This window comes from Tachypleus tridentatus, chromosome 8, assembly GCF_004210375.1.
Source record: "Tachypleus tridentatus isolate NWPU-2018 chromosome 8, ASM421037v1, whole genome shotgun sequence".
In the NCBI taxonomy this organism is placed as follows: domain Eukaryota; kingdom Metazoa; phylum Arthropoda; class Merostomata; order Xiphosura; family Limulidae; genus Tachypleus; species Tachypleus tridentatus.
Window position 1 is genome coordinate 143,610,739 of NC_134832.1, and position 13,715 is coordinate 143,624,453.

A 13,715-nucleotide genomic window follows, 5' to 3' on the forward strand; every position below is an offset into this window, starting at 1 on the left:
ATTAAACCTGTTTTGATACTGAACTTCTACAGGGGACAGTGAAGTCAGCCTTTAACCATATATCTTGACAAACATTACACAGACCAAAGATTAAAGTTCAATGACTCCACATTGAAACCCTTGACAAGTATGTGTTCAATTAGGGTTGCTGTAATTCCTGTTTCACTGATCAATGAATATTGCCAAGATGTATCAGGAAGTGTGGAGCTTTCATTAACTACACAGTCTTGTTTATCATCATGTTACTGATGTCAGTGGATACATTCAGCATCATTATTGTGACTTTTTGTATTGGATCAGTCTTTTTACAACCACAGCCCTGAATATATAAATACTGACATCGCTTAGAAAAATGGTTTCAAAGCCCAAAGTTATAAGGTTTCTACTGCTCAAGTTAATATACAGTATAAAGAGAACACTAAGAGAGGATTGTGATATATTTAATACATAGTACATAGAAAACAATTAGAGAAGAATGGGGTATGTTTAATACATAGTATATAGTGAACACTCAGAGTGGAATGTGACATATTTAATACATAGTACATGGAGAACACAGAGGAGTGTGACATATTTAATACATAGCACATAGAAAACAATTAGAGGAATGTGATATGTTTTTCTAACTGGAAAACTACCTTGTGTAATGCTGCCATGAAACAACCATATATATGCTAAACAAATTGCCCAATGCACTGTGGATGCAAGCATTAGTTATTGTAAAGTACAATTAAAGCTCTGCATATATTGTTGCAATGAATTGATAAAATGAATTATTTAAAGTCCAGTTGACTTAATGATAACAAAACCATTTTATTCCTGAACTTCAAGAACCATGTTAAGTGAAACACATTCTCTAACGGGCCTAACTTCACAAATAAACTAAGTCTAACAAAAATCCACTTATTTACTAACTTTCTCATACCATCATATCCCTATTACTAAAACACAAGCTCACTATTAACAACAATAAAGTGACTAACTGAATAACAAAAGAAAACTGATCACATCATGCAATGATTGCTTATCAAATGACTAATCACCCAGATATTTAATTGTATAGCCTAAGTTGCTTTTGATACATGACTCATTCTTTCCTTTACTTTGGAAAAAGTTTCATACATTAAGAACAACAACTTCCTGTTAAGTCAAACTTCCTTCCAGCTAAAGAACAATACATATTTCTACAAATGTCTCAATTATATAGATAGACCACAACTGTTTATCATATAACAGATAGCTCAGTTAACAGAACATTGAGTTCTGACCACCAATGAGAGCCAGGACAACTTTCTTAACATCCCAATTTGTTACTTTACTGTGAAAGTACACATTGCTAATATAGTAACAAATTGGCAAACAATTATTTAAGCATAATGAAGCAGTTTATTTCTTGAAGAATATACTACATTTCAAAAGAACATTAATCTGTATTTTTCAACAGTTGCAGAAGACAAATTAATGTTTTTATAAAACATGTATTATGTTTCCCTCAAAATAAACCACTTCATTATACTTATAAATCATTGGTTGCATATTCATTATCCTGACTTGTTATAACACACATACCATATGGTAAAACTTCTGTTTGCCAATTTATCATCCTGAATTGTTATAACACACATACCATATGGTAAAACTTCTGTTTGCCAATTTATCATCCTGAATTGTTATAACACACATACCATATGGTAAAACTTCTGTTTGCCAATTTATCATCCTGAATTGTTATAACACACATACCATATGGTAAAACTTCTGTTTGCCAATTTATCATCCTGAATTGTTATAACACACATACCATATGGTAAAACTTCTGTTTGCCAATTTATCATCCTGAATTGTTATAACACACATGCCATATGGTAAAACTTCTGTTTGCCAATTTATCATCCTGAATTGTTATAACACACATGCCATATGGTAAAACTTCTGTTTGCCAATTTATCATCCTGAATTGTTATAACACACATGCCATATGGTAAAACTTCTGCTTGCCAATTTATCATCCTGACTTGTTATAACACACATGCCATATGGTAAAACTTCTGTTTGCCAATTTATCATCCTGAATTGTTATAACACACATGCCATGTGGTAAAACTTCTGTTTGCCAATTTATCATCCTGAATTGTTATAACACACATGCCATGTGGTAAAACTTCTGTTTGCCAATTTATCATCCTGAATTGTTATAACACACATGCCATGTGGTAAAACTTCTGTTTGCCAATTTATCATCCTGAATTGTTATAACACACATGCCATGTGGTAAAACTTCTGTTTGCCAATTTATCATCCTGACTTGTTATAACACACATGCCATGTGGTAAAACTTCTGTTTGCCAATTTATCATCCTGAATTGTTATAACACACATGCCATATGGTAAAACTTCTGTTTGCCAATTTATCATCCTGACTTGTTATAACACACATGCCATATGGTAAAACTTCTGTTTGCCAATTTATCATCTTGACTTCTTATACCTCACATGCCACATGGCAAATGTCTCCACAAACTTCATTATAAATATCTTATGATTGTTTAGTACCTTATTTAATTATGACTGAGCACGATAATAACCATTAATATAATTATCCATATTTGTATTACGTTTCAAATGTATTCATTATAACTTTTTGTCATTCTCGTTTTGTTTGAATTATAACAAATCTCTTCATCTAGAAGTGCTACAAAAATCACATCAATCTGCACTATGTAATTCTTTGTAAATACAAACAAAAATCAAACTTACTACCAATCTCTTTTGTAAACCAGCAAGAGCAGTATCCATGTTACTTGATAAGTCTTGGGAATTTTCTTCTGTCTGAACACAAACACAACAAAGGTCATATTAACTTAGTTTCAGATTTCATGCACTTCTTTGTAATAAATTATATTAAACTGATCCATTTAGATTACAGGGCCAAAGTAACAGTCTTTGGTTATACAAAAGTCACCCAGTAACAAGTTACAACAATGTAAATTTCACTTTCTGACAAATGTATTTAAACTTGGATGTCAATTAACATCAATTTTTTCTAAAATATTTCCAAGAGTTTATTTCATTTTAAAAGCATTATTAAATATTCAGATATACTAAAGGAATTCCAATGAGAAATATTTCTTGTTACTTGCACTCTAGTAATTGTACACATATTTAAAAATGTACTGCTTTGATTTTTTTTTTCAGCATTTACAAGAAACTTACCACAGTTAGTGGTGTAAGAGATGTGGTTTCAATTAGAGAAAAATTTCTAATTTCCTCCTTCCCGTTGCTAGGTAACTGTCGCAGGATCAACAACTGTGGAACTCCCCTCTGAAGAAAATCACCAATCAACAACTCTGACACATTTTCCCACATTTGAATGACCTGTAGTGAAGATAGGTTCACTGGACCATCAACTACAAGATTTATGCAAGTATATAATTAAGTATCACAAACACTGGATTCTGCAAATGACATCTGGTTAACAAAAAAGTTCTGACCCACTCACAAGTTTTCATGCAAACAATAAAAAAATGAATAAAACTTAAGATAAAGCTTATGTTTAGTATATTTGAATTAATACTTGTAACATATTGCTGTATTATTCTAGTTTAATACAAATAAACTTGAATAAAGCTACAATACATTATCTTCCTCACTGAAGATTACATCTATCATCAGAAACTGTAATCTGTGGGATACATAGCAAGAAAGTAATTGGGTTGTGTTATCTAGGGGCAGGATTTGAGAATATAGCTGATATAACAAATGATATGGTAAAGAGTACTTACAGTGATAAAGTCTTTGTAGTGTATGGATTAGCTTGTTTTCAAGGACTATTAATTCAGCAGTAAGGGAAGTTTTAAAACTGAGACTGGACAGTGATAAAAGCCAAAATAATTAAGAAAAAATATAAGGCACAAATAAAGTGTCAGTAGTTTTTAGGGTAAGGTAAATTGTTGCTGTTGAAATAAACTAGATAACATTAAAACAATGGTTGGATTGGAGAATTATGGTATAATGGGATTAACTGAAACTTGATGAATACAGATGATTTTGATGACAGGAATTTATCTAAGATATATTCTGATGGGGTATTTCATAAGGACACAGTAATAAAGAGATAGGGAGGGGTGTCTTTATAAGTAAAATGTGAGTTACATCCTGTTGAAGTTGAGAATGTCAAAGATAATAGCAAGAATAATAAAACTATCTGGGTCTCTATTAGCTGATATAGAGGAAGAGGATTTTTAGTAGAAATTTGTTACAGCCCAACAGGTAAAACTATTAATATTAATGACAAGAATTTCAACTATTAAGTCAATTATGGGTGATTTTGATTTCAGACATTTAGATAAGGAAATGCTAGATAGAGACAAACATTGAGGGTGGATTGGGTTGGTGTTTTATGGTGCAAAGCAACTAGGCTATCTGCACCAAACATCTGGTAAAAGGTTGAAATTAAAGTAAAATTATTAAAATTCATAAAAGGAAATTAAAACAAAACAAAACAAAGTTTAATTTTTGAATTAAAAACATAAATAACATTAAATATAATTTTTACATCTAGTCTACAGTAGAAAGAAAGAAACTACAGTAATACAAGTTGTAAAGGACTTTCTATAACATAATTGTAATTGCCATAACTCACCAGGAATACTAACACCCAAGTTCAAAAACCACCGTTAGTCACCTGAAGTTGGCCTTTCCAGTCCTGGTTTCGAGTTATTTGACGATATGGCCATTTTCAGAAAGTAATGCAATACAAGTTTTAAAAACCTTGTAGCAAAATTTTAATTATTATAACTTGCCAGGATGACTAACAGTTAGATCAAACAGCAATGTTAATCACATGAAGTTGGCCTTTCCAGTCCTGGTTTCAAGTTATTTAATGTTATGGTCATTTTCTAATGTCAAATCAAACTGGATGTACTTTAATTCTTAAAAAGGAATCACATTAAAAAAGGTCTAATGTATAAATTAAAAGACTTAAATAGCATTAAAAAGATTAATAGCCTTTAAAGAACTAAAAACATTTTCAAGGTGGCCAGAGTCACCATCATCAATAACACTGTCTAAAGTTATCGACAAACCTTGGGACAAAACATGTTTAATGTGGTGCCATTGTTGAGAGTTGTAACAACAGCAAGACAGTGAAATGTAGTTTATTGTGACCTGAGTGTTATACAGATAACACATTGGTGCAACAGTTCGAGATAAAAAAAACGATGAGTTAAAAAACTGTGACCAATGCGTAGTCTAGTTAGAACAACTTCCTCTTTCAAATCCTTATGGAAGCAAAATGGCCAAAGCCCAATGGAGAGTTTTATTTAAAAAAGCTTATTTTCATGTTGCTTTCTCCAACTTGACTGCCAACTGGCATAGAGCCAAGCCTTGAATACAGGACCATAGTCCATGTATGGAACAGGCACAGCAGTGGCAGTGCAGACAGAATTTGCTAAGGTGACGGCGAGCCTGTTCCCGTAAATACCAATGGGGCTTGGTATCCAGAAAAACTGGACAGAAGTATATGTTAAAGAAAAATGGGCCAGTTGGTTTTGAATATTGGCAAGAACAGAGTGAGAACTAACATGAAGCAATTCCAGGGACAGTATAGAACTATGCAAGTCAGTATAAATAGTGCAATTTGAGTACTGCTTACCTTCTTTGTGATCCAGGGCAACAGAAATGGCATACAGTTCAGCAGTAAACACAGAATCTGTAAAGTTGATTCTGCACCCAACCATCAAACCACAATAAACCATGGCAGAGCCCACAGATTCACCTGATTTCGAAACATTTGTATAAATAGGAATGGATAGATGGTTCAAAAGATGTTCAGCAAATAACAGACAGTATTTCCAATTGGGAATGTCTGCTTTTCTCAGATGACTTAAAGATAGGTCACATTTGGGACCTGTAATAATCCATTGTGGGATGGGCTGACCAGTGGATACAGCAATGTTATCCAAGGACAGATCTAATTTATCCTCCTAGATACGAAGGCCAAAAAATCTAATAGCAAATTGTCTGTTCTGAAAAAGCATGGCCTACCAAGGAAGGCAAACACAACCCCAGGTGGTATGTTTTAGTAAGGAATGAAGTTTTGATGCATACAATATAGACAGATGCAAATGACAAAGATGCAAAGAAGGTTCATGAGATTCTATGTATAAGCTCTGAGCTGGGGAAGTATGGAAAGCCCCAGTGCAGAGCCGAAGCCCCTGATGATGAACGAGGTCCAGCATCTTTAAGGCTGAGGTCCTGGCAAAGCCTTAGACCAGTGATCCATAGTCCAGTTTCAATTGAATAAGAGCACAATACATCTTTAGCATACAACATCGATTCGCTCCCCAAGTGGTGAAAGAGATGACACAGAGGATGTTCAGTTCTTTTGTACATTTGACCCATAGCTGCTTGATGTGTAGTATAAAGGTCAGCTTAGGGTCAAAGGTAAGCCCCAAGAACTTTGTTTCAGGGACCAGAAGCAGCACAACTTCACCAATACAGAGTTCAGAATCAGGGTGAATACCCTGTTGGTGGTAAAAGTGAATGCAAACAGTTTTAGAGAAAGAGAAGTTAAAGTCGTTTGCTGTGGTCCACTTCAGTAAATGATTGAGGGCAGTGTGTAGCTGCTCCTCAATATACCTTATGTTTGATGACTGACGTGAGATGTGAAAGTCGTCGACATAGAGCCCATTACCAAAGGTAAGAGGGAGTTGTTCAGTGATGGCCATAATCTTTATATTGAAAAGTGTGACACTCAAAACACAGCTCTGAGGGACTTCAAGTTCATGTAGAAAAGAACAGGAAAATGTCAAACTCACACAAACTTGAAATCTCCTGCCCATTAAAAAATGTTTAATAAAAATGGGCAAATGGCCACGTAACCCATATATATGGAGGTCTCACAAAATGCTATACCTCCATGTTGTATCACAAACCTTCTCAATGTCAAAGAATATTGATACAAGATGTTGTCATTCGAGAAAGTCTTCTATGATTGACAATTCAAGTTGAATCAGGTGGTCCATAGTAGAGCTCTGTCATCAGAACCCACACTGGGTGGACGAGAGGAAGTTTTTTTGATTCGAGGATCCAAACAAGACAAGCATTAACCATCCTCCCAAAGGTCTTACAGAGACAGCTCATCAAAACAAATTGAATGTAGTTTGAAGGAATCTTGGGATCCTTCCCAGGCTTAGAGAAAGGTAGGACAATAGCCAGGTGCCAGGCGTCAGGAAAAACATTCTCTTGCCACATATGGTTAAAAACAATCAGAATAATAGCAAGAGAAGCAGGAGATAGATGACATAACATTTCACAAAGTACATCATCAGATCTGACCAACACACTGCCAGACCGATGAAGGGACAGTTTGAATTCCACCAATGTGAAGGGAGGATTATAGTCATAGAGACAATCAGCTGAAAAGGAAAAAGATGATTGCTCTGCCCAGGTCTTGATGGCTAAGAAGGTGGAGGAAAAGCAGAAGTGCTAGATACCCGGCAAAAGCTTTCACCTAGAGTACTGGCGATGATCCGAGTATCAGCTACTTCCTGGACATGAGAAAGCAAGATCAAGAGGGAGACAGAATTATACACAGGTAGTAAATGATATGCTGGTTGTGAACTTAATCTAAGATTCCTTCTGGCTTTGACGTCTTACCCACGGAGCATGTGCACAAGCCTGCTGGAAGGCAATGCAGTGCAAGAGTGTGGGATATCTACAAAAAGTATCCCAGGCCTGTTTTTGAGCCTTTCATACCATGTGGCAGGCAGGATTCCACTACAGATGAGGACATCATGGAAACTGTGTCATGGTTTTAGGGATACACTGAGCAGCTGCTTGTATAATACAGTCAGTTACTGCTGCCATGCAGTCGTCTATTGATGGCTTACAGATGAAGGCAGGATCAAGTTCTCCGAGAGCAGTGAAAGAGGGCCAGTTTGCTTGATCCAGCTTCCACCTGGTCATGCAGGTCGAGTGGCATCGACTATGGCCAGTCTTTCTCAAATTTATAAAAAAATTATCACTGCCTTGTGGGTTATTGTCAACCCTCCATGAAAAGTGGGAGAATATTGAAGGGGATCAAACTGAGAGATAAAAAGCAGTAAAGTACTGACTAGATGCATGGAAATAAGTAGAAGATTAATCATATGCTCTAGGGAGCATCCTATCCTATCAATATCAGCACTTCCCAGAGGGGATGATGTCCATTAAAGTCCTCCAGGGTTAAAAAGGGAGACAGCAACTGTTCAATGAGAACATCAAGGTCTGGTTGATCATAGGTTTCTCCAGGCAACAGGTAGAGAGAACAAACAGTGATGGTATGACCCAAGGAAACATGGATGGCTACGGCCTCCAAGGGTGTGTTGAGTGGGAAAGACAAGGTGGGCACATGCTGATCATCCAGCAGTGCCACCCCTCCATGCACTCATCCATCACACAGCCTGCCATTTCTGTACAAAGAAAACCCCCGAAATGTAACGGTATCGGTAGGCTTCAGAAATGTTTCCTGAAAGGAAAGACATACAGGATGGCAGGAAGCAATCCGTATTTCGATGTCATCCAGATTAAAACATAAACTTCAACATTTCCATTGTATCAATATGGCCATTTTTATTTATGTGTAGGCAAATTTGGTGGAGAACCCTTTTGTTTACAAACATGCCTTTTTTCTTCATGGTTTTTATTCGAGGGGGTCTATTGACCTCCATGGATCCTGCCCTGGGTTGATTGGGCAGGTCTTTGCTGTTGGGAGAGGATTCCAGCTACTGAGGACATGAATGAATGATAGTTTTGCATCTTGGGGTGGGAGAAGATGTATCTGAGGAAATGCCTGCACCCAGAACAAAAGAAAGTGGATCTTGGGATTTGTTGGAATGTTTGTAAGGCATAGAGGTGAGTGTTAAGTTGATTCGTCAACTTTTTTAAACATGGAGGTCAAAAGACTTTTCATTTGTTTTGAGAACGATTCTTTTACAAGGCACAGAGAGATCCATCTGCACTCCTACTATAGTAGTGGAACAAAGTGCAGCAGCATACATCCAAGATGAAGTGATGGACAGCAACAATCGAGCCTCAGGATAAGTAATGTCATGAATCGTTTTCAAATGCTACACTTGTTTTTCTTCCAATCATTTAGAGCAAGAACGAAAGTAGGATGGGTGAGAGCCATTGTAATTGATGCAATGAGGGTCCATTTCACATTCATAGGCATCATGGTCCTTGCCACCTCAATGAGCACACATCAAGGAACCACGACATGACGTCTTTAAGTGACTGAACCGCTGACACTGGAAACATTGGAGAGGGTTTGGAACGTATGGTCGTACCCTGCAATTAAGATAACCTGCTGTGATGGTGGCGGGTGGACGTGGTGATGTATATGTCAGAAATGAGGACATTGGTCAGCATCGTAACTCCATCTTTGTGAGTGGAGGTACTCCTCACTGCAGAAACTCTTTGAGTGGAGAAACCAGTGAGAATCTCTGACTCGGGGATGTTCTTCAAATCCATCTCAACAATAACTCCTCATGATGAATTCAAAGTAGCATGAGATGTAACCTCAATAGGTATATCCCAATTGCCTTTGAATTCAAGAGGAGTTCACTGTGTAGGGGTGTGGATGTTTCAACCAATATATGTCTCCAGATTGAAGCTTCTTTACTGACTTTGGAGAGCCAGCAAGTCCCTCCAATCCCTTCTGAATAAGAAAGGAGGACATTTGCCCTAAAAGTTTCTCTGAAAGAGAATGTAGGATGAGAAAATGAGGTACAACTGGTGATACAGATATTGAAGATTGCTGATCAGTCTTCAAGACGTGGTCATTTACCTATGGACTGTTTTTTCACTATTTCATTTTAAGTTTTTATTTGGAGAATCCACAATAAAAATAGGAATATTTCGGTGCCCACTGACCCCACCCACCATGAAGCCCCACAAGAAGACACACTACAAAGTCAAACAAGGACACTGCAGCAATGCCAAGGTTTCATGAGCAATATACCCAAACACCAGCATCAGATACCTAAGAACATCCAACACTGGTACTTGGTTGACCCTAACCCAAGTGGACTACCCGAATGACCCAAGGGGAGCCACCCCAAGGCTGCCCGTCTACAGGAATTCAAGGATAAAGTGGTGTGTTAGGGTTGGACCCCTCAACCACCAGGGTCCTCTCCTCCCCTTTACGGGCCACCACGCACAGCAAACACATGGGTGAATGTTTAGATCCCAAAGGAAGTAAACTGAAAGAACAGAACCTTCCCTGGGAGGTCCCCTCACCACGTACAGCAATCCACACCAAGGGGTTATGAAAGGAAAGGATATTAGTGTTCTAGTTGATTGATTTCTCAAGCCATTCAATCAGTATGCTGCTGCTGGAGGTAAGCCAAATAGGATTTTAGGTTGTATTAACAAATATTGAATATAAAGCTAGAGATTATAAATGCAACATATAGGTCACTGGTTAGGCCATATTTGGAATCTTCTGTTTGGTCATAGTCTCCTTAACTTAGGAATAACACTAATTTGTTGAAGAAGGTTCAAAAAAGGGTCACAACGATGGTACTGGATGGATAGGAAATTGTTTTCTCTGCATAAAGGTAGAAGACATCTGATTGAGGTGTTGAATAATGTTAATGAAACTGACAGTATCATTGAATCATCTTTTTCAGTACTGAATGGCAAGAACAAGAAGACTAGAGAAATACAAATGTAAATTATTGTTATTGTTAGTTAAGACAATTTTATTTTTCTTATGATAGTTGGCCCTTGGAAAAGGCTGCCTGTACATATAGTGGATGTAGAATAGTTAAGAGAGTTTAAAGAGAGGCTTGATAAATACATGAATAATAAGTGCAGGCTTTCAGTCTTCTATACAGTTTAGTTTAATGGATGAGACAGCCTAGATGTGCTAACAGGGCCCTTGTTATCCATATGTTAAATAAGCTGTATTTTGCACAGTGAACTTTACATTTATGTAACGTGTATAAAAAGTTACTACATAGCTCTTTCATTTAAAAAATAGTTTAATTTCTAACTGTTAATCTAAAGTAAAATATAATTTAATTGGTTTCAATTGTTATATAATTTTTTCATCAGTACTAGTTGTATGATACCAACTGTAAAGTAACTTTGTCACACCTAATATTAACCATCAACACGATCATTGTAAGGAAGTTAACTTTTCACAGTATGACAAAATTACAACATACAATCAAACACTCTTGGGGTAGATATCCATGATAAAAATGCACATGTAAACTAGTGTTTAAATAGTGCAGTAAGGTTAATATTCAATAAAATTTATGCAATATATGATGTCACTAACTGAGTAACAGCATTTGATTCTGCAGCATCAAATATCTTAAACATAAACTCAGCTGCATCACACAAAACACAGTACTCTAACTTTACTACAATGTTAAGTCTGATACATTAACAGCAAATATATTGGCAAAAGTAAACTTCTTCATGATCGCTTTCTTTCATTTATGACATACATCAGGATAATTATTATTATTTAGTTAGCATAATTCAATAAAAAATCAAATACTTCTTTGTTTCTTGTTGTATACAGTAAGATATCTTTCATTTACCACAGATAAAAATGAATAATAATAAATATTTCATGACTTTACTGCTACAATACAGAAATATGTATGAAAAATATAATTTTAGGTTTAACATTGTCTTATTGCTAAAAACACAAACAAATGTTAAAGAGTTTATTACATCCATTTGATTTTTCTCAGTGCTTAAGTAACTCCTGTACCTAACATTTAACCTTATAGTATTTTATCTATTAACTATAAAAAGATTACATTACAAGTAACACTAACATACAGTTTTATTCTACATACTCAAATGTTAAATACAACTCAAATTTGCGTCATTAATGCAAACCCTACCTATATTAAACTATATAGGGTGTCCAAAAAGTCTGGAACCATTTGCACTTCAACAAATTTTACATATTGTGTTCAACATGCTTTTCTTACAATTCAAAACAAATATGGATTAAAAGCAGGATTAACTTCACCATCTCATGTTTCAATAGTGCTATAATCAGTCACATATCTGAAATTAAGAAAAGCTGCATGCCACTTACAATTCCAGGTTTTTCTGACACACTGTATACATAGATTTTAAAGCTACATACAATAAGTACCAGGATGCATAACTAAGTTCATCTTATTTGTTATCTAAAATCACAAGCAATCTCATAAACTGCATTAACTAAGTAACTGCACCTGTACTTGTGCATCGTTCCTCCTGGATACCACACAAGCTTTACTTTTAACCGACTGCAGTAAAAAGCATTCCTTATTCAGCAGTGAACATTTAGTAATTTTCCATACATCTGAGAATGGGATCTGGCAACAGTATTTTATACACCCATGCACAAAAACATTGAACTGTTTGTAATTTGTACACATAATTGTAGTGTTGTATTCAAATTTATGAAAATGTTTTTTTTCAATAGAATCTTCCATGGAGGTTATAAAGTACACTTTTATTGCAGTGACTAAAGACTTATAAGCTTCTGGAAAAAAGAAATCTCCTGGCAGAAATGAAACTTCGTCACTGTTCCATTGCAAAACTAGAAACATTACTTCTTTATCCTGGTGACCAAAGTTCGAATTTCTTCCAGAACTGACAATAAATAATTCATCCTCTGTTAAAATAGGTTTAACAAACATAATATTTTCCATTGAAGTACTTTTTAATATAAACTGCTTTTGCTCTTGTTTCTCAGACGAAAAGACATTCAGTTTATTTTCTACACACCATATCATGTGTGGTCCATCACAGAGAGACAATGTCTGTGGTGAACAAGTTTTTAACTCCGTGTCACTAACATCACACGTGTATATCTCAACAAATTCTTGAAGTCTTTCATTATCTGCCTTTGCGGATATGTCACGATATTCATTTGTAAATTTAAACAATTTTAACACAGCAGAGTTGTCTTTTCGCAATTGTAAAACAATATAAATCGATTTTGAAAATGTAGGAAAATCTGCTACTAAACCACTGGTACAATCAACCACGTCAACTACACTTTCAATTTTTGAAAATTTGTCCCCAACATTTACACTGTCAGCGTATATCTGGTGGGCAAAACATGGTGAAATTTTATACGTTCTTTTTTCTGAATCAAGTGAAAACCCATAAACAACGCTCCTCAAATTTAAAAGTACACGTGTCGAGTTTGTTTTCGAATCAAAGGAACTGTGTGACTTCCCGGGTACTCGACATTCAAGGATATGCAGTTTTCCAAAATATTCATATACTCGAGAAAACATTTGCCAAGCACAGAGTATTAAACAAACATTAAAATGATACGATCGCACTAATCAAATGTATGACATATATCCTGTCATAAACATAAACGAAATCTAAAACATTAATCACATATCACACTACTTTATATTTCAATCTTGTATTACATTTCGAATTCATTTGATGAATGCGACACCTGCTGGATATGTGTTTTGAAATATTATGTATAAACAGGGGATGGATATGTCGTACAATATAAAGAATGTAATATTTAAAATTTAATAAGCACAATACAATTGTTGTATTTGTTAATGTTGTCATTTTAAGTTATATTTTGTAATTCATTCTAACTAAAGAAAATATCCGAAATATGTTTTCGAAAAGAAATTTCAAAGTTTAAAATCATTTTGTATCTTATCAATTGTGCTTTT

The 13,715-nt window shown here is 35.4% G+C and overlaps 1 protein-coding gene across 1 annotated transcript in view; it reads right to left on the bottom strand.

Annotated features, from left to right (window-relative positions):
• The window catches only part of LOC143223658 (uncharacterized), a 33,922-nt gene extending 20,453 nt beyond the window's left edge, over window positions 1-13,469 (bottom strand). Inside the window, exons 1-3 of the mRNA XM_076451901.1 lie at window positions 12,252-13,469; window positions 3,214-3,375; window positions 2,758-2,829 (exon numbers count right to left, since the gene is read on the bottom strand). Coding sequence (XP_076308016.1) covers window positions 2,758-2,829; window positions 3,214-3,375; window positions 12,252-13,307 — 1,290 coding nt within the window. The 5' untranslated portion in view covers window positions 13,308-13,469. The remainder of the gene's footprint in view (window positions 1-2,757; window positions 2,830-3,213; window positions 3,376-12,251) is intronic.
• Between the last annotated feature and the right edge of the window lie 246 nt (window positions 13,470-13,715).